This window comes from Lycium barbarum, chromosome 7 (genome assembly GCF_019175385.1).
Source record: "Lycium barbarum isolate Lr01 chromosome 7, ASM1917538v2, whole genome shotgun sequence".
NCBI lineage: Eukaryota > Viridiplantae > Streptophyta > Magnoliopsida > Solanales > Solanaceae > Lycium > Lycium barbarum.
The window spans coordinates 3,631,996-3,654,048 of NC_083343.1; the positions used below are offsets into that span (position 1 = coordinate 3,631,996).

The 22,053-nt window shown below is 34.9% G+C and overlaps 2 protein-coding genes across 3 annotated transcripts; both read right to left on the reverse strand.

Moving 5' to 3' along the window:
* Nucleotides 1-2,202: 2,202 nt before the first annotated feature.
* On the reverse strand, nt 2,203-5,006 carry LOC132602771 (salt tolerance receptor-like cytoplasmic kinase 1). The gene is made up of 5 exons (XM_060315543.1): nt 4,869-5,006; nt 4,552-4,693; nt 4,331-4,452; nt 4,125-4,236; nt 2,203-2,558 (listed from the first exon to the last, which is right to left on the reverse strand). Exons 1-5 carry the CDS (start codon nt 5,004-5,006, stop codon nt 2,203-2,205), a joined length of 870 nt encoding a protein of 289 aa, XP_060171526.1.
* Nucleotides 5,007-13,399: 8,393 nt separating this feature from the next.
* On the reverse strand, nt 13,400-16,985 carry LOC132602928 (uncharacterized). 2 transcript variants are annotated; one of them, XM_060315745.1, is made up of 4 exons: nt 16,461-16,985; nt 16,233-16,307; nt 14,069-15,424; nt 13,400-13,783 (listed from the first exon to the last, which is right to left on the reverse strand). In XM_060315745.1, the coding sequence occupies exons 3-4, from the start codon at nt 15,395-15,397 to the stop codon at nt 13,760-13,762; spliced, it is 1,353 nt and encodes a 450-aa protein (XP_060171728.1). In that variant the 5' UTR covers nt 15,398-15,424; nt 16,233-16,307; nt 16,461-16,985; the 3' UTR covers nt 13,400-13,759. The 2 variants fall into 2 exon arrangements, with proteins under 2 accessions (XP_060171728.1, XP_060171727.1); XM_060315744.1 differs by lacking the exon at nt 16,233-16,307 and having other exon boundaries at nt 16,461-16,983.
* Between the last annotated feature and the right edge of the window lie 5,068 nt (nt 16,986-22,053).

Genomic DNA, 22,053 nt, shown 5'->3' on the forward strand with positions numbered 1-22,053 from the left:
GCGATGTCTATTCCGCCGCTCCGTCTGGATTCGATATGACATTTTGATTTGTGCGACCGCTTAAGACATATTTTGATATAACCTATGTTGATATGACTTTTATGAAATTCTGAAATACGTTCGGATTTGGTAAATGAATACGTGATTTGGTCTGGGTACCCAGGTAGGGTGCTAGTCGCGGCCCACGGGGCTGGGTCGTGACATGAAGGGGGTCTTAGAGTCCCACATTGGTTGGGGAATAGGTTGATTTTTTTTTTTTTGCGCGGATTGCCCTTCATTTGGGGTGGTCTTTAATTTTTGCCCTTCAAATTGGTGGTCTTTAAGTGTCGGCTCTCGCTTAACACCCTGAGGTTGTGGGTTCGAACCCCAACTCAGTTAAAAAAAAAAATCGCAAGGCAGAGGTTGCAAAATTCTGCCTCAAGCAGAATAAGGCGGAATTTTGCAAATCTGCCATGCAAATTCTGCTTATTTGGGCCTTAAGGCAGAATTTGCATGGGCATAGGCAGAATTTAAAGACCACCATTTTGAGGGGTAAAAATTAAAAAACACCTCCAGCGAAGGGCAATCCTGCAAATTGCCCAATAGATTGATGGTTTGCTTATATGGAATTGTACAATTCTTCCCTCATAAGCTAGCTTTTGGGGTTGAGTTAGGCTCAGGTATCATATGAGTTGGGGGGGGGGGGGGGTTAGAGTGGGTCAGAGTCTCACATTAGTTTTGGGAATTTGCTTATATAAATTTGGGCAATCCTTCCCCTTTTGGGGTTCAGTTAGGTCCAGGTGTCATATCTTTACACAACATATGAAGAAGTAAACACACGAAGAAGCCAAGGGAATTCAACATTCTCAGCCTCCGAACTTGTCTATCCAAGATTGCAATGGGAACTTCTTCGTAGGATAATTGTTCAGTGATCTGGACATCATTCACTAGTATAACTCTAGAAGGATCTCCAACACACTTACTAATAAATATATACATGAAAATAATTTTAACCTTATATATATAGTGAATTTTCCGTCGAATGGGGATCAGATTGCTCCCACTTGGCTCCGTCCCTGGGTGGGGTGGGGGTGCGTGGGTGGGGGGTTTTAGAAGGTCCTTCATTGACCAATAATCGATAAAGATTTTTGGCCGATATTGACGAAGTTTAGGGTTTGAGAGAGCGCAATAGGAACGATGAGAGAGGCCTCACAGAAGAGGCGGAGATGAGAAAGTTCGCTGTAACACAAGATGGCTGGCACACATGATTCTCTTGACTCTTTGAATAAACAAGTATATCGTCAATGAATACTATCACGAACGTGTCAAGGAAAGGTTTGAGAACCCAATTTTATAAGGTCCAAAAAGGTTGCTGGAGCAGTAGTTAACCTTAACCACCAACCTGTGTATTATCAAGATTCAAAAAGTGAAAACATAAAGAAAGCAGACATAATATCTTACCTCTCCAAATACATAATGTGAGAGGTAAAAAGTTTGGTAATAAGAATGATCCTAACACCATTCCTTCAACTATATGCTCATTTTCATCTACTTTTTTGTCATCTTAATGTCTATCATATGGTAAATTTCTAAGGTACAAACCCACAAAAAACCAAAGGGAATTAGAGTCCCAATAATAGGGTCGAATTCTAGTCGTTCCAAGTTAGTTTAACTTCTAAAGTGCATCGGTCTGTTAAAGTCATTTCAAGTTGATTCTAAGTCTTAAACGTAAAACATATCACAGTTAGTAGACATTTTACACAAAACGAAACGCGTGTGTTTCACATTATAACATACAAAATCACAAGCATTAAGACAACTTCCAGGATTGACTGTAGACTAAGAAACAAGTCAAACAGATTCAAACACAACCATAATTAGACTTGTCATAATAAACGTAATGATAATAATAACGATAAGGATACCAATAACACTAATCATTATTATTAATCAGTATGATTAAGTCAGGTAGGTGACATTGCACCTCTACAAATCTTCATCACAATACTGTTTCCTCTCTACAAAAGAAGTTGACTTGCAACTATGTACCTTACAACTTCAATTTATACAAAAGGTAAAAGCAGCTAAGCCAGGATTTCTCTCGTTAAAGAATATAAAGAAGCAAAAACACGAAGAAGCCAAGGGGTTCAATATCTACTACATATACATAAAAATAGTTTTAACCTTGTATATACAATATAATTTTTCACCCCTTGGCCCAACCTAGCCCCACCCCTCAAGGTAGCTGCTTTTTTTGTTCTGCCTCATTTTCATCTCTTTTCGCTTCTCACCCCTCACTCTCATCGCTCTCAAAGCATAAAAAATATCCTTCATCTTTGGCCTTTTGTCTGGATCGAAATCCATGCACTGTAATGTCAGACGTGTGATCTCAGACGCAGTTCCATCATCAACTTCTTTGAAGCATTCATGAACCAAGCCTTTTTTGCTACGTTTAGCCTCATCTTGAATTGAGCTTTGCAAAAACCAAGGGCCTTCATGAAACTTAAACTTCTCTTTGGTTATTAGCTCCAGCAGTAGAAGACCAAATATATAAATGTCAGATTTTATAGTCCGCTTACCTGTATCAATCAAGAAAATATAAGAACATAACTGTTTTTAGCATAAAAAGGCAGATAAATTATGTAAAAATAATATGCTTATAACACAAACAACAAATATGATGAAATTTCTCCACATGGGGAAAGTTGACGACCCATAATTCTTAATTCAGACTTTTCTCAAGACCTGTAATGCGCGCAAATGAACAATGTACATGAACAAGATATGTTCAGTGAAATAAAACAAATAGTTATCAGAACTTAAGTATGATCCAGGATACCAACATAACAAACTATAACCAACAACAACAGCTTAGAAGAGAGATGAAGATGCAATTAAAAAAATTCTGATCTAAGAGATCTCACTTGTGCCTCCAAGAAGGAGACCAGAATATCTGAAATGTTCTAGCTATGATTTATTGGTCCACATGAATACTACAATATAGAGGTGGAAGTGAAAAATAGGAATAATACATTGACACACTCAACTTTTCCCTTTTTCAATTACACAAACTTTGCAAGGGTCATCCCCGCTCCCTAATACCCCTGAAACACAAATCGATGATGGAACCAATTACACCATCGCAATCCTTTTTGACAATCATATCTCCCGACAGGTCCGACATTTTTCAAGCAACTTGTGTCATGAAAATTCTGGAAAAGCTTGAAATTTGTTTTGTTATTGGGACTATTTATGGTGGATTTGTGGCTTATCACATGATGGAAATGTGGTCAAGGGAGAAGTAAAGGGTAGAAGAAGAAAAACAAAATCAAAAAAGGAAGACAAGGGAGAAGAAAAAGGAGGGAAAAAAAGGAGTAAACTGAAAATAAGAAGAATAAGAAAACTATGTTTAGTCAAAGAAATGCTTTCAAAAAATAAATTTTTAACTTTTCCCAGCTCACGCGCAGTAAAATGCACTCTCTATGTCAGATGGCATCTGAAGGGTGATAATTCCACTTTTGACACGTATAAGGGGGTAATAGGTCCCCCGCAGAGTTTAGGTGCGTTGTTGAAAAATTGGACAAGCTTCTCGTCAAGAAAAAAACTAGACAAGCTGAGGGGACCATAATCTCTTAATGAATTAGCAATCTCAGAAGGAGGCTTCTATTAATAGTAACCACCAAAGAAAAATAGTATTTTATGGCATCAGGAACTAAAATATGCAAGAAAGCAGATATCAAGGATGCGATAAAATTGCTCCTCTGTGACTAAAGCAACAGATATATTTTCATGTTTAGGTTCTGGCTAGTCATTTTAACTATCTTAGGTTCACCTTAACTATTTAAGGTCTTCTATCACAGTTACATAACTAACCATAGGCTCTGCCACGGATTCCAGTGAAGAGATTTTCTTGTCTAAAAACTAACCGTAACTTGCTCATTACTGAGGTATTAATTAAGGAGAAAAGAAATAGGAAAAATGCAAAGAAATGGAAAAGAAGTGTGGTGGCTTTAACTAAGGAAACCTAGCCCTCAAAGAACACAGTAGACGAGACGTGCATATCATGCATAGCATACACAACCTACGAAAATCTTTGATTTATAGCATGAAAACATCAGAGATGATGAAATACTTCACAAACATGCCTAGTGAAACCTCTGGAGCATCACTGCCAACTTCAGCTTTAACTTTAATTTCACAATCCTCGTTCACATTATTAGAAACGAAACCGAAGTCAAATACTTTGGCATTCAGTTCCTGCAAGCCAAATCAATGTAATAACTTGTTAAGAATCTTCAGATATCTAAGAGAAATAGAAAGTCGAGAAGACAACGAGGGGCTCAAACTCAACCTCATCTATCATAACGCACGAAGGCGTAACACTCCCGATTGCTATCCTCTTTCCATGAAACCACGCGAAGAGATCTGCAAGTTGAGTTGCCACATTTATCCGATTATCCCATCCAAAGTGATCTGACAAACAAGAAAAAGAAAGCATAGCGAATGTGCTAAAAGCACACAAAAGCCGCTCTAAACAGCCATTCAACGTAATACTTGAGGTAACTTAAATACCAGCCAAAAGCACATCAGACAAGACTCTGGTGAATTTTTCATCATAGACAGCTGCAAGCCTCGTGCCCCAGCAGAATGTATACAACTTTACCAAATTGGGGTGCGTATTTGCTTTTTCATCTGTTAACAACTCGATCTCATCCTACATAAGAACCCTTTGCATCATTCAACCCAAAATAATAGACAAAAAATCACATACACAAACCTATCTTGCTAACATACACAGAATTTGTATGGATGTTGAGCATGTCTTTTATCTTCAGAACGGAGAAAATCCCATGTCTTTACAAGCGCTGGTCGTGTTTTAGATCCTTCACCAATGGTGCCATGGAACAATCTTCCCGAAAGAGTTCCTGGATCAAGCTTGCAGACTTGAAATCAGTAATATTTTGCAGCTCAGAGTAGCTGCAAAGCTTGACCTCACCAACTGTCTCTGGCTCAATTGAGAACTTCATATCCTCTTCCCATCAAGTGAGGACTTCCCAAGCAACTTTAGTTTTACGTACAATTTTAATTGAATAGCAAGGGAGCTGTCCGAGACACAATTATAATTTTATTTTAAAAGAAACTTGAAAAGGTACCCAGCTTTAAGCAAAAGGCGTAAACATGAAAAAAGGAAATTATATGATGCAAGAAAAATAACTTGAGTATAATAATATGGACAAAGGAATTCATAAAAGTATTAATTGGTGAAATAAAAGTCATGAAGATCAAATTCAAAACTGAGTCCGGATTAGACCATGTTGATTGTTATGGTCAGTTAACAAGTTAAGTGGTCAAGTTAGTTTATCTGTTAATGTGGTTAAATAACAAAGTCTTGTACAATAATTAGGTGGCTAGAATTTCTCCTGCACACTCTTTCTGTCTCGGTTCGAAGCTTCATCCTTCTTGTTCTTGAGCAGCTAAAGATAACTGCAAATGTGTAATATTAACAGTTATAAATTCCTAATTCAAATTGAGTGAATAGTTTTCGATTTAATTTTGTTTTCCCGATCACCAACATATTCATTGATAACGGTTCTTTAGCAATTTAATAGGAAACAATATTTGCTTGGATTGAAATCGCGGTCAAAGCAAGAGTGCAACACAAAATTCGCTGCCCTTACTGTAGCTAATTTCAGGGCTTAAACCACCTCAAGCAAAGGGGTCGTTTGGTTTAAGGTATAAGCTGGATATCCCAGCACTAATTTTTATACCTTGTACCAAACATGGTACAAAAATTAGTGCTGGGATATCCCAGCTTATACCTTCTTATCCCACTTACACTGGAATAAATTAGTCCCGGGATTATAATCCCGGGACTAATGAGTCAATCCCAGCACTAATTTTTGTACCATGTTTGGTACAAGGTATAAATTTATACCTTCTACCAAACATGGTATAAAAATTAGTGCTGGGATATCCCAGCTTATACCTTCTACCAAACGAGCCCTAAGTTGGTGCTATAAGTATAATTATCCCAAGGGATTATTTTTTCCTGCGTTTCGTAATTATTTAGTCCCGGAATTATTTTGATCTTACTATTTTAGTATGAAAGGGTGGGATAATAATCCCATATTAGAAGGTTTACAACCTATGTATAACTAATACCTGTACTAGTTATACACCCTACTTAATATAAATAGTAGACCATGGCATTAATAATACCATTGTATGAATTCTTGAAACATGGGGAACTCAAGGAAGAGCAAGAGATAAAAACCTTTGATAATGGGCTATGTTTTTCAACTCCATGTCAGAAAAGGTTGAAAAACATAGACAAGTGCCAAGGTAAGCAAAATGTGCTTTAATTTAGTGAACAATGAAAAAAGAAGTACAATGATGCAAGACAAATAACTATAAGTACAACGAATAATTATATGAACAAATGAATTAACAGATTAAAATTCAAATCCAAATGGAATTAAAAAAAATAGAGAATGAGACAGATGGAGAGAGTAGAAAGGGGCGAAAGGTTCTAACTAACTAATTCCCAGTTTCTGTTAAATAACTAACATATAGCACTTCTGGTCCCTAAGTTATTGATAAATTCCTTTTTTGGTTCTTGTATTATATGACTCTGCATATTTAAACTTCAATTAATAAAAGTATGTGTTTTTTCCCCTTCATGTAGAAAATATATTACATTTGACTATTTATGAACCGTCAAATATGAAGTAACGATACAAATTTAACATTATCACAATGAGTTAAAATTGAGGGTGGGTCGTTTGTATCTGAACTTGACACGTGTTCCTCCGTTAAAATTAAGTACAAATTGTGTCAAACTATAATAAGAGGGATATATTTGGACCGAATGTATAACAAGAAGGGTATATTTAAATTACTTCTGATAGTACAGGGGTATATTTGAACCTTGTTCGTAGTTTAAATATCCAGCCACAAAAGAGAAGAATAGGATGAAAATGGGTCGGTCGGTCAAACGTGTGGGTTTTTAAAGAAATCGAGTATTTAAAATTGGGGTGGATCATTTGGTTCTGAGTTTGACACGTGTCCCTATATGTTAAAGTAAGGGCAAATTTGTGTCAAACTAAAACAGCGGGATATATTTGGACCAAAATTATAACAAGGGGTATATTTAAACTAATTCTGATAGTGCAGGGGTATATTTGACCCCTTTTTTTTTCTAGGGTAACAAACACAAAGGAGAACGAACCAGAAGGAAAAATACGAGTTTTGGTGCCAAATTCCTTAAATTTGAATACAAGGGAATTTTATCCTCTTCTTTTTCCTGAGAAAAATGAAAAAAATGGTCCCTTATGTTTGAGGTTAGGTTCAAAATAATCCTTTTAAGTATGGGTGTTCATGGTTCGGTTTGGGTCGGTTATTGATTAAAACCATAACCAAACCAATTTAGTCAGTTTTTAATTGTTGAAAACCATAACCAAACCAAATAAAATAATAACCACCGGTTTGGTTATTATCGGTTTGGTTCGATTTTTTGGTTTATGACTTGCACTAGCAGCCATGAGACTTATTAGTAAAACATTAAAAAGTTGAAAAAGACATATCTCTTTTTTTGTTCAAACGATAACTTTTATTTATAATTTGAGGTGGAACATACATCATAGAAACATTTTCACTATTAGTGATAGTGTAGTACTCAAGTTACCCAAAATTGCTAAACTATTACATATAGAGTTAAAAACTAACTTAGTAGTGGATGCACCATGTTTGTCATCTTAATACACATACCTGGAAATAAAATAGAGCATAGGAGCTTTTAGTTGTTGTTATAAACATACATATTAATTAAACATAAAGACCTAAAATTAAAATTAAAATATATGAAATAAAAAAACTTTGTGTAATGATCCCAAACTTTGGGGCAGTACTTGCATTTTGCCCTCAATTCTCCCATTTTATTAAAAAAAATTGTGTAATGATCCCAAACTTCAGATGTTTTTCTAACATTATCCCCAAGGCTAGGGTCTCGACTATAAGGAGTTGTTCTTTTCTGCTTTTTAGGAGGATTACCCACGGAAGAAGTATTAGGGCATTACCATGTGCATGAGTGTCACGCCCCAAAACCCCACCCTAGACGTGACCGACATCCGACGTCATGAACAACATCGGAAGAACCTAAACCGTGCAATAATGGCATTTGAACCCGCCAGGTTCAATATTCGCCTCCAACATTTTATAAAATAAGTATAACAAATCATGAATATATGAATTAAATCAGCGGAAGTCTTTATTCATCTAATACTTAGTCAAACGTAATAACGTGCCCGAGAGTTAATCAATAACTCAACAACTACCCACAAGAACGTATACTATGGAGCATCTAAGATAAAGGAATAATAGTTTCTCATTAGGACGCAGCCCGAAAAACTAATAATGAACAAACAAATAAATAGGGTGTCCCACGAATGAACGTGTCGGCTCACCAAATCAGCAGCCACAATAAGTACTTCCTAAGCGCCTGAAGTGTTAAGAACCCGCTCTTCTCCGTTACCTAACATACCATCAAAAACAACAATGGTATGCCTGAGTACTTCGTACTCAGTGAGTGTCTAAGGGGCAATAGTTACAAAACAAGATATGATGAATAAAATTAATAAAATGATATTAATGAAAATAACAGTTCAAACCCAGGAATAAAGTGAGTCAGCAACATGAAAGAGTCATGAAAGAATCCAACAACGAAAGACATATTAACTTAACTCCTTACCATTTACCATGCCAATCATTTCACTTACGAATTCAATATCACCACAAGCCACTCACAGGCAACAAGATACGAAACAAGTCACTCATAGGCAAACTAATCAATCAATCGATACTCCGGGTTAGGAAACCACGGAGGCTAATCGTCCTCTGGACTAGCACAGCAATAGATACTCCAGGCTAGGAAGCTACGGAGGCTAATCGTCCTCTGGACTAGCACAACAATAGATACTCCGGTCTAGGAAGATCCGGAGGCTAATCGTCCTCTGGACTAGCACAGCAATAGATACTCCGCGCTAGGAAGCAACGGAGGTCAATCGTCCTCTGGACTGACACAGCAATACTCGTATCGATACGTTAGGATCCATAACGGCTAATAGTCCTCTGGATTAGCACAGCTTGCCCATACAGGCCCAAACACCAACAAAATACAAATCATGGCATATTACCGAATCATCAATCATGGCTTAGAGCCGAATCTCACTTCTCAAGTCATCATCTCAAAATGGAAGCATTTCAAGTCATAACCGATTTAGAATCTTATTCAAATCTCTTATTCAATTTCAAGTTCAAGAAACCCATTCAACAACAAAACAAGTTTAAGGTCCAATCTTTAGAAAAATAAGTTCAATCATCCAATAATGGCAAAAACGAGTTTCACAAAGTAGTATAGTTCGTATAAGGTTCGATGCGGGCTTGACCCTACACACGCATGACCTTGTCTAAAATAAATCATCTTTAATCCCAGAATAAATTCCACCAAACAAGAGTTAAAACTTATACAAACAATCAAGGAAGGATTCTCAAATACAATTCATGCTTTCACAATATAAGCGTACTTCACGAGTAGACATAGTTGAAAAGATGATTTTTAGAATATAGACATACAAATCACCTTCATAGTCAAAAAGGATTTTTAAAAGAGACATACAAATTACCTTTATATTAAAACAAAAAAGGATTTTAAAAGAGCCATACATTAGGGTTTTGTATGAGAAGTTCACCCTTTTTATTCAATAAAGAACTTTCGAGAAAAAGACATATATCCATAATAAGGTTTTTAAAAGAGAGACATACAAATCACAACCAAAGAGTTCGTAAAAACCGATAGAAAGAGTATGTTCAAAATAGACATACCTTAATATGTTAAACAAGGTTTAACAATTCACTTTTCTAATGAAGAACACCCAAACCCTAGCTTGAATCACTTTGGGAAGAATTATGTTGCAAACCCTAGGTTTTGGGCATAAAATCATGTTAGAAAGGGATTAGGAACTTGAATTCAACCTAGAATCATGATAACACTTACCTTGTATGGTTCTTGAGGCTTGGGACTTGTTCTTATTGACTTTAGGGTAATTTTTCGTGAATGGGGTGCTGGGGAAATAAACCCCAAACCTTAAATATAACTTAAAACGCGTAAACCCGAATTTTTGACCCGAATCTGACCTGTTTCGCGATGGGTCCGCGATGCTGGACCATCGCACGATGTTCTGCAGCTCAATACTCAGACTTGCGCGATTGGCCCGCGATGCGGGGCCATTGCACGCGCCCCCACGCGCCTGAAAGAGCGACGTGTGTCGGTTCTGCACAGTGTTCTGTAAAATGGACATAACTTCTTGTACGTAACTTTTCTTGGGCTGGGCGACCTACCGTTGGAAACCTATTTCAAAGATCTACAACCTTCATGAAGGAAGGTTTTCAAAATTCGCAACAAATTTTCATGAAAATCGCCCAGAAGATAGACCTACCAAAACTTAAGCGAATTTAAGAGGCCTTAAGAACTTCACTAGTTGGTTTGACTTCAAAACGACCATCTTCCACCCGAATTCATCAAGAATGGATTCATATAGATATAATATCATCTTAATACTAGATTTTTACACATTCACACCTAGTTCAAGTTTACGGGGTGTTACAATGAGTTGGAGCCAATGCTAATGTTATTGAAGTATTTTCTATAGGAACCTCCAAATCTACAATCTCTGTCCTTTTCATATGAAAAATATTAGAAATTTAGGGCCCATTCAGACAAAAAAAAAAAGGTATAAATTCGAAAAAAAAAAAAAAAAAACAACCTAAAATCAAATGGCTGACAAAGAAAGGCTAAAAATTTAAGTTAAAGACATTAGACTCTAACGTGAGCTTCTGTTAGTAGGTTTACACTTAACACTTAAAGAGTTAAAAGACTTAAAGACACGGGCTTGGACATGTTCTTAAAAACATGGGCCTTAAACAATCATGTGAAATAAGTAGACCAAAATTAAATTAATGATTAAAAGGTATAAAATATTTATAGTTATTTATGAAAAACTAATATTATACATATAATTATAAAATTTATGTATATAATTTATCGGTTTGGTTCGGTTATTTATTCGGTTATTTTTTAGTAGAACCATAACCAAACCAAATATTACCGGTTTTTAAAATTTAAAACCAAATCAAACCAAACCAAACCAAATGTCAGTTTTTTTATTCGGTTTGGTTAAATTTTCGGTTTGGTTTTGGTTGTAACCAAAACCGTGAACAGCCCTACTTTTAAGTATGCACTTACCAGTTTTGATCATTTAAGTTTGTCAAAAGTTAGCTTTCATCAAATATTTATCTGTTAAATTTGACGGGAACTATGAGAAAGAAGGAAATTAGCTGGAACTCATATTTAGAGGTAAAATTTCTGTAGTTTATGCTATTTTAAATTTATTTCTAGAGTCTAGTGCAGCTTTTTGAGATGTATTTTTGCTAAAAATGTTTTATCTTCTTAGTGTTTAGTGTAGTTTTGCATATTTTAGGATTTAATTAGACTTTCATGGTGTTTATAGTTAATTTATTTCCCACTATTTTCGTCAAATCTAACAAACAAAGTTAGCAAAATATTTTGTGAAGACTAAAAGTGTTAACTTTTGGCAAACTTAAAAGACCAAAATCTTTAAGTGCTTACCTAAGGGACTATTTTGAACCTACCCTCAAACATAAGGGGCCATTTTTTGTCATTTCCTCTCTTTTCCTACTAGAGCAGTGTTCAGGCTTTGAAGTTTATGACCCATTTTAAGTTAAAATATAATAAAATTTAAATTATAATTAAATATTTATAAATTTTTAACTAATTAAAGGTCAAAAATGCCCCTAACATATTAAAATGGTTTACATTTGTCGTCCTTCCGCTCATTGGATAAGGTTCCTTGCTAATTATAATGGTAGCGCTTAAGCGCGGTAATGAAAGTTTTGGATCAAATTACTCACATGCAACTATATAGAGAAAATAAAATCTCTTGACCTCTTACAATTTGAATAGAAGAAAATGACTTTTTCAGATTTTTTTATGTATTTACTATATGTTACTGTAATGAAAGTTTCTGATCACGAGTATAACGAAGAGAGATGAAAATTAACCTTTTGCAACGGTTGCATATTTTGCAGAAAAAGGTAAGCGTTCTGTTAGCTTTGTGATCTTGATAAAAATCTAATATGTCACCTTGCTTCTTTTTGCAATGTACTCTCCCTGCCTAATTTATGTGAAAGAGTTGGAGTGTGATGGTTAAAATAATTAATTTGCTTATGTATTCAAGTATAGATTTTTTAAATGTATACACTTGAAAACTACACAAAAAGTTCTAAAATAGGTTAGAACAGTGCCTTTAGAAACCTGGGAATTCAACAATACCAAGTTACTATGTGGCTTTTCCAATCATCATTTAGTTGTTACTTTATTGTTTAAGGATAGAATTGGAAAAAACTGGTCAATTTATGTTTTGGTTTCCTAAGGTGACACTTATTATGTGATAAAAAAATTGGCTAAAGCAACACTTATTATGGGACGGTGGGAGTACAAAAAGTCAGCATTTTCATATGCATTTGAGCTCTTGAGGACAGTGGCGGAAGCCGAATTTTCACTAAGGAGATTATCATATACTACTATATATGCATAAAAGAATTTTAACCTTGCACGTACAGTGTGGTTTTCGGCGAAGGGAGCTCAGATGAACCCCCATCCACCCCTCTAGTTCCACCCTGCTTGAAGATTTCTAACCTAGTGATCTCACTACAGTGATATGCTGAATTCCATCAAGACTTTGAACTATCTAACTATATTTCATGCAGCTACTCAATTTCAATAAAGAAAATGGTTTTACATAGAGTCATGACCGTAAAGTTAACACAAAAAACTAGCCAAGCGTGTTGTCACTTTCTTTTTGATAAAGAAAAGAAAAGCGTGTTGTGACTTTCTTAAATCAGGAGAAAGGGAGATCAAAGAAAGTATTAGCTGATAGGTGAATGATCAAACCATAGAACTCAAGATGAGGTTCCAATATTCAAAGTTAATGACAGATCTAATGATATTTTGCCACTTCTATCATTTCATTGCGCTTAGACTGTGTTGCTCGGACTCTTCAAAGATGTTGCTAGGTGCGTGTCAAATCCTTCAGACGCAGTGCATTTTTGGAGGATCCAACACGGGTACATCAACATTTTTGAAGAGTCCGAGCAACATAGCTTAGAGATTCATAATCCTTCGGAGCATATTAGTTTAGAAATACGAAACGACTGTACGACCACGAATCCATCATACAAGGCATCCAAATGACAGACTTTTTGGACTAATACGGCAAATCAGAGTTTCAAATAGTACATAAGCAACAGCATTACACCTTAATCTACAGTAGTTGAGTCGGCTATATGAATACACAAATACCATTCCGCTCCTTTTCATTCCAACACTCAAATTAGTATTTCAAATATACAAAACAAAAAACCTGATTTCAAAATGTTAAACCAAAACAGGATAACAAATGTAAAAACACTCTCTCTCTTGATGCAACTAAGTTGATGAGATGCAGGCTATACAATACTATACACTCTACATGGTCAATTTACAAACGAATCAATCTCTCCGCACCACACAATAAAGCCAAAACTACTCTTACACTATTCAGAAGTCACAGAAAACCACTAACTTCAACAAATGGTAGCATCTTGATTATGTAAGAGCCGAGGCTATTCCTGGTGACGGCTGGCACTCAAGCTTTTTATAGATCGATCAGAGCCAAAAGTGAATCATCGCCTGTTCAAAATGGTAAGCAAGCTATTAACATTTTCACATCTAATGATACTGAAGACGAGTAAAGGTCTTTTTTCATTTTAGGCCCATTGGACAAAATTAATTACGGGTGTTAGCCAAAATATACAAAACATATACACTGAAAATGTATATTTATGTATATATATGTATATTTGTACTTGATATACAAAATATATACATTTGCAGACTATTATTTTTTATAACGGTCCAAAAAAGTAATCATCCCCAATTATAATCAGAAGAAAGGGCAAAATTAGATGTATGTACCTCTGATAGAAGAAGTAAGGATGGTTCATCATCACTTGGAGGGAGCTTGTCAGTTTTCAAGCTTTGGATTTCAGATTGCATCAAATTTAGTTGCTCTTTAATGTCATGTAACAACTTCAGCTCTTCTTCTCGAGCCATATCTTGTGTTGTCGCTTCTCTTCCAACTTCAACTATCTCAGATGTACGATTGAGCTGATGAAACTCACTAGACTCGGAAACGCTGGCTGTAGGGCGAGATATTGCCAAATGGCAGGTAAGCGCAGCAGCTTCACTTGCTCTTCGTAACTTGTTCTCGCGCTGTGCAGATACGAAGTATTTCTTTAGCAAATCAGCTTCATCTTTAACCAACTGTTTTGCAGCCTCTTGTTGAGCAGAATCTGGTCTGTCGAGCCTTTCATCACTATGCAAAATGATCTTGCGATCATGTTTAGGAGGCAATCCAATGTCGATTGTATCCTTATCCGCTCGAGGCACTTCGAAGACATCAAGAACGTTTGGAGAACAACCCGAATCAGCAGGTGTGTCATTTTCTGGTTTGCTGACGTGAAGCTTAGGCTGGTACATTTCATTTTCTGATCTGCTTATCTTAATGCTTCTTTGAGAAAGAGGCGAAGGAGACCTCGTTTCACTCCTCAAGTTCGCGTAGCTAACTCCTGTAATCTCTTTCACTCGATCATCCAACTGACGAATCTGTTGCCAATACGAATTGATACTTCCAGTCGTGGAAATATCAGTCTTCTTCTCTGTATCCGACTGCTGCTCGTTCATATCTTGCCCTGTGTATTCCTCCACTGTTTTGGAATTCGAATCTCTTTCCGAACTTGAATCATCCATTTCCATAGCACCCTTTTTCAGAAATTTCAGAGGAAAAGGAGGGGCAGAGTTACGCCTTCCAAGGGCTTGGAGACTCATTTCTCCTGCTAAAGTCTCGTTTCTTTGCAACAAATTCTCAGGATATTTAAATTCACTGATCCCGGGGTCCACAGAACCCGTGCTCAACAGCTTATACCTATAGGCTTGCACCTGATACTCTAAGGCAGCTATCTCCATCTCCTTTTGATAGAAAAGATCCTCGAAAATGGCTAATGACTCCTCAGCGTGACACATTTTCTCCTCAGCTAATCGCTTGTACTGTTCGGCTTCCATTTTTACTGCAGCTTTTTCTCCTTGGAGACGCAAGATCATCGATAACGCTTCACTAGCAGCACTAGAAGAGGCTTCTCTTTCCTCATCCAACTCACTGTAAAGCTTCTGTAGAAGCTGTTGCTGAGCACATAGTGTTTCTTTCAAAGAAGCAACATCAAATGGAGACATATAACTTTCAGCCATCTAACCGGAAAAGTAACTACACGTTTTCTGCGATAACAGAAGAATCATTTAGCAGATTGCACATAAATAAATGATTGCCAAAAAAAAAAATTAGTAACTCATTATTGTTCATTTTACAACCGACAATTCAAACTTCGTCTTTGATCACAAACATAATCCCATTTAGTACTTTGACCAATTTAGTATCACCCGAGAAAAAGAAGTCATAAACCTTTGCATCTCATCTAGGGTGGCAAAATTATCCCAAGAAAGTATGACCCGCCCAACCCGCTCATTTATTAGCTCAGCTTATTTTAGCCCAAGTAACTCAGCCCATTTTAACCCGCCCAAATTCAACCCAACCCGTCCGTTTGGCACCCCTACTGTCGTAAAATACATACAGTAACAAAAACCAGTACTACTATGCGTTTTGTCGACCATTTTCCTCATTTAAATCCAACTCGGACCAACGTTATACAAAATGAAAATAAGTACTACAAATAAGAAAATCAGATCCAAAATTAATTTCCAAAAATGTAATAGAAAGTATTTTGATATCCAAATTTACATAATTTCTTGACAAGTCTCAAATCCTCCATAATATCAGTTTCATTCAGCCAAACCACCCACCCCACCCCACCCCCCATTACCAAACACCTCCACCAAAAAAAAGGGCCTCCATAATATCAGTTTCATTCAAGCAAACCATCCCCCGCCCCAACCACCACCAAAACCTCCACCAAAAAGGCAAAAAAAAAAAAAAAAAAAGTGCAGCCCGTCGCAGTAAGCTCCCGCTATGCCGGGGTCTGAGGAAGGGCCGGACCACAAGGGTCTATTGTACTCAGCCTTAACTTACATTTCTGGCAAGAGGATGTTTTCACGGCTTGAACCCGTGACCTCCTGGTCACATGGCATCAACTTTACCGGTTCCCTCCACCAAAAACAAAAGGAAAAAAAAGGGTAAACAAAAAGACCATTAATATGAATTATGTAATATTTATATCAAGAAACAGGTAATCTCAACATTAAGAGACATACAACAAATAAGCACTGCATAAACAGAGCTGAGGAATTTTGAGTTTACCTATATCCAGAAGAATTAACCCATTTAACAGAACAATTTGTCAATTATAACCAATCACCATGATATTATTTCCCTTCAAAAAACACAAATCACCCATCTTTCCCTTCAAAATAATTTCAAGAAATGCTCATTCTTCAAAACCCCACAAACCAAAATAGCAAAATAAAGTGAAAACACAATATAAGAATTGAAAAAAATGAAACCCCACTAGAAGATTCAAAGAAATATGAAATAAAGAACCAATCTTTTTTGTGAAAAACGAAAAAAAAAATTGACCCCACTAGTGGAAAAATAAAAAAGGATAGATGAGTAAAGAATGGATCAAGATTATATTTTTCTAGATATATATGAATAGCATAAAGCAATATACTTTCTTTTTCCTTCAAAAGAATCAAGAAATGGTCATTCTTTAAACATAAGTGAAAACACAATGAAAGAATTGAAATGAAAAGAAAAGAAAAAATAGAAACCCCACTAGAAGATTCAAAAAAAATGTTAAATTTGATTAAAAAATTATCCAATTTTTGAAAGAAAAAAAAATATATGAACCTACTAGTGGAAAAAATAAAAAAGGAAAGATGAGTAAAGAATGGATCAAGAATATTTTTTTTCTGGATATTTTGGTTTTTTCTTATCTCAACAGATTTTTTTTTTCAGATAAAAAAAAAAAAAGTTGGTTTTGTAACGGTTTGTTGATTTGTCTTTTACAAAATGGAAGGTAGTCCTAGATTTGGGCTGTCCGTATATGTCACATTGTCACCCCATTTCTAGGTGACTCATATCTTGATAAATTATTAAAAAGTCTTCACTACTTTGAAACCAGCATATTTTAAAACAAAAAATAAAAAATTATGATGGTACTTTTTGTTTTTTTCTTAATCTAACATCTTGTCTGACTAATTCAGACTTGTAACCCACTAAATTGAAAGGTTTTCTACTTGGAGTTTCTTCGACGATAATAGCGTGGGCTGGTCACATTTCAAACCTGCAATTGAAATTTAAAAATAGTCAGTGTCATGGAATTCTAAATTTCACAAGTGAAACTCGATAACAATAATGTTTTGAGGGCTCACTCGTGAAATTTGAAATTCCATGCAATAATTATAAAATTAAGAACAAAATACTGAATTATTAAAAAGACATCAATATGTTGAACCAGCAGATATTAAAACCAAAAATAAAAACTAGTGATTGTTCTTTTTGTTTTTCTTAATCTAACGATCTGGTATCTAAAGTTCCCTCGTCTAACTAATTCGGAGTTGTAACCCACCAATGGAAAGCATTTTCTACTTGGAGTTTCTCCGATGGTAATAGTGTGGGCTAGTGACTCTTCAGACATGTAATTGGAAAAAGAAATCATTGTCGTGGACTTTTAAATTTCACACGTGAAACTTGATGACAATAATGTTCTGAAATTTCACTTATAAAATTTGAAATTCGATACAACAACAGCAAAAACATAGCCAGTATAATTTCATCAGTTGGGGTCTGGAGAAAGTAAAGTGTGCACAAATCTTACCCCTATCTTGTGAAGGTAGGAAGATTATTTCCGATAGACTAACTATTTTTCAATTACATATATTAAAAAGTGGGTATTTGTAAAGCTTCTATGTTTCTCCATTTCAATGGATCTAATACGATGTCTATCTATTTTTCAATTACATATATTAAAAAGTGGGTATTTGTAAAGCTTCTATGTTTCTCCATTTCAATGGATCTAATACGAAACTGCTAAAGGACAGTAGGATTTCATCCATCCCACCACATTCTTATGGTGATAGTGTCGCCTTTTTCAATTCTCGTCATTATTTTTCTTCCTCTCTCCTTATTCGAGGAAAATATTAAAAAATATATAACTTCTATTATTATTATTATTATTATTATTTTATATAATCATTTGAAATTCAAAATCTATTGGATCAACTAATTTAAAATTATATCGTGTATGACTTATTAACACTCCTCACCAAATAGTCGGCATAATTTCTATTGTCTCTTTAGTCTAAGAATGTCATGACAATATGATTTGACTTGATAATATTGTTGGGGTGTCATGACAAAATACAAATGTTAAAGAGTGTAATTATTTAATAGCAATGTCACTTCCTTATTTATATGTTGTCGGTTATGATTTCTAAAATAACTAGCGAATCCAGAAATTCGGTGACCATTTTCTTTGACTTTGTCATTGTTTAGTAATATCAGTCAGTTATTATATTTTGAGGATTCTGATTTTTAATTACTTTTATAGAATAATTATGTGTGGTTAATTAGTACAAAGAGATTTATTTTTGAATTAAGATCTAAAGCAAAATAAATAAAGAAAAAACCAAATGAACAATGTGAAAGCTAAAAAAACGTTATTTCAGGCTTTATTAGAGATAATCACTACTTATTTTCTTTGTTTTAAGAGGGGCACCTTTCGCATTTAAAGGTCTTTTCAGCTTGGCATTGTTGTAGTAGCATAGTCCCACCGTTAATTAAAGTTTAGAATTAAAAACCATTTGATTAATTAGACGTGTTTAGTTTCAATTCAATGACTTTTTAATATTAAAGTAATTTGATATTCCCTCCGTCCATTTTACCTGTCCATTTGCAAAATCAAGAGATAATTCCTCATTTCATACCTATTTTACACTTACTATTTTGGCTGAAAAGTTCAAAGAATCCTTGATGGCTATACAATTTTTAAAATATGTTTTATTGATTCAATCATGACTTAAAAGAGTCCCCTGCTATTACATTTTAAGTGACCTATTAGACTGATTGTATAAATATTGTTTGTATCACCGATGCATATATGGAACTTCAACTCTTAGTTGAGTAACTTACCTCAGTGGTGGAGGTACGTAGACCAAAGGGTAATTAGTTTGGAACATTTTTCATCAGAAAATTATACTATGTCTACAAAATATTATATTATAAAACTTACGTTTTATACATATAACCTTGAACATCTTTGATAAAATTTATAATTTGCTGCTACTTGATAATATAAAAAAAAATTACTATCAGGTCACCTTTATCTATAATTTTTTTATTTTCAAGTGACTTACTACGATAATATATAATATGAAAAATTCAGTACACTATCGATATATATATATAAGTTAAACTCATAATTATAATATCTTGAAATATAATGCCTCACACTTTCCATTGTAATTGGTTAGCTTAGCTTTTTCCTTTTTATACTTTAGGCTGCTTACAATGTCTCACCTAAATTTAATGTTTTTTGCTTACAGAGTAGAAAAAAGGTCAATTTTTTTTAATATTATTATATACTAAAAACACAAACAACATGATCAACACTTGTCACTTAATAAAAAAAAGACATAATTACACATGGGTCGGATGAAGGTCGACTTACCTTAAATAAAAGTTTTAAAAAGTCATTATGGGCCAATTCTAACGGCTATAAAATTATGATTTATATCTGTCTTATTCATGGCCGACCATACTACTTATTCAATGTTCCAGCATGCTAATTGTAATAGGATTCAAACAAGGGTAAATAATTAATCGCATCGGTTGTTTATATCAGGCTAATGCAATTTATTATGGTTAAGTGATTTAATGAAGTGAATATATATATATTAATAAATCATGGTTAAGTGATAGTTGTATATATTCTAACACACAACATGCATCCATTAGTCTGGTGTAAACATCCGATGTCAATGAGCTGATTGAGTTACACAAGGAGTGGAGGCTTTTATTGGTCGAGCTGCTATCGCTCATTCTTTCGTTGTTGCTAGTTTGCAATCACTTGTGTCTTTGTTACTAGACGATGATTTTCCTCATAAAGTAGATGGAGGTAATACTCGAATTGATTACTCTGTTGAATTGTAAATTTGCACTTTTATTCAGTACTTCTAAATGTTTCAACAATTACAAATTGAGAAAGAGTTGTCTCTTGTATTTAATTTTTTCCTTGATAATGATTAATGATTTTTGTATTTAACTCATAAAAAAGTGGAGCTGTGAAAATAACATTTACCTAAAGCTAATTAAGGAAATGATCAATGCAGAGATTTGGTGATGTTTGCTTGGCCCTTGAAGCTGTGCGTGCCTGCGTGGACATGTACTTGTCTTTTATGTTTTTGAGAATCAATATTCCGAAATGAAAAGAAGTTACTCAAATATTGTAGGGATACTAAGTAGGCGTTTTGCCGTGACAACCAAATATTTTTCACTTTATTTGGAATTTTGAAGTTGGAGTTGAAGACAAAGTTATGTTTGGTTATAGTTTTTGCAAAGAATATTTGGTTGTTTGAGTGTATTGAGCATGAAAACAAGGTTTGGAATTTTCATGGCCAAACATTGATTCTCAAATAAAGTGAAATAATTTTTCCAAAAAAAGGTGAAAAATTCTCATTGCTAAACGGGTCCTAAATTTGTAAATATTTCATTTTATTTCCTTAGGACCCTTCTTCACTATATGGACCTTTGTTTTTTTTGGAGGGGAAGCGGGGGGGGGGGGGGGGGGGGGGGGGGTGACAACTGGATGACCAAAGAAGCTTAAAATATATTTTTTAGCCTTTTTAAAATAATTTCATTTCGTAGCCTTTTTTCAACTAATTCCAGCATATGTATAGAAATTGTATCATTGTTGTATAGAATATGTATCACTACTGTATATGTATAAATAACGTATCATACGTATAGAAATTGTATCATTGTTGTATTGAACATGTGTCCCTACAGCATGTGCTTAGAAAAATATATCATTGTTGTATACTTGTGTATAATAAAAGTATAATTAACGTATACTTACTAATTATACTCATATTATACATGTTTTGGGATATTCTTGAAGGTTCAATTTCCTCCACCACCTTCTTCATTTCTCTCGTTTGTGAATTTTTTGGTCGCATATTTGTTTCCTTTTTGTGGTTAGCTTAGTCGCCATAAATGTGTAGTTCATGTGACGACCCCCTGGTCACAAAAAACCTTTTGCAACATCAGCACATGCATCGTCCTTTAGTGGCGACTTTGTTATCTTTTGCAGCTACTTTGATCGCCACAAAAACATCTAATCTCTTGTAGTGATTGGGCCGCTGAGCTATTTCGCGTCAACAGTTTGTGCCGAAAGTCCATTTCCCGGCATTAAGGTGAAACTTGGGTCATTTCTGATGACTACACAATATCCTTTTCCCTTTCTTTTTTGGTATCTATAGGTACAATTAATTGATATTCGCGATGCGTAAGGTCCGTCAGAAAAAAGAAAAAAAATATTCTAGAGATGTTTTCATTCATCTTCTTCTGTATGACCTATATGCCAAAACAAACAAGTATTGTAGCCTTTTTATTTACACATTTCGTATTCAAATTTCACCAGTCAACTAATTAGTCGAATTGGTCTTGGAAAGACCTAAATATAAGTTTTAAAAAAAAAAATCTATTAAAAGAATTTCCACATCTGTGTTAGGTAAGCCTAAAAATCATTGATTAGTCGAATGATTTTGTCTTTCTGGCCTATCATTTGTAGGTTGATCCGGCTTGTAGCTCATGCCTCTCTATGGGGCCATTCGACTTAATTACCACTTCAAACGAGTTTAGGTGGTTAGTTAAGGATTGTAATAGGTGGTTA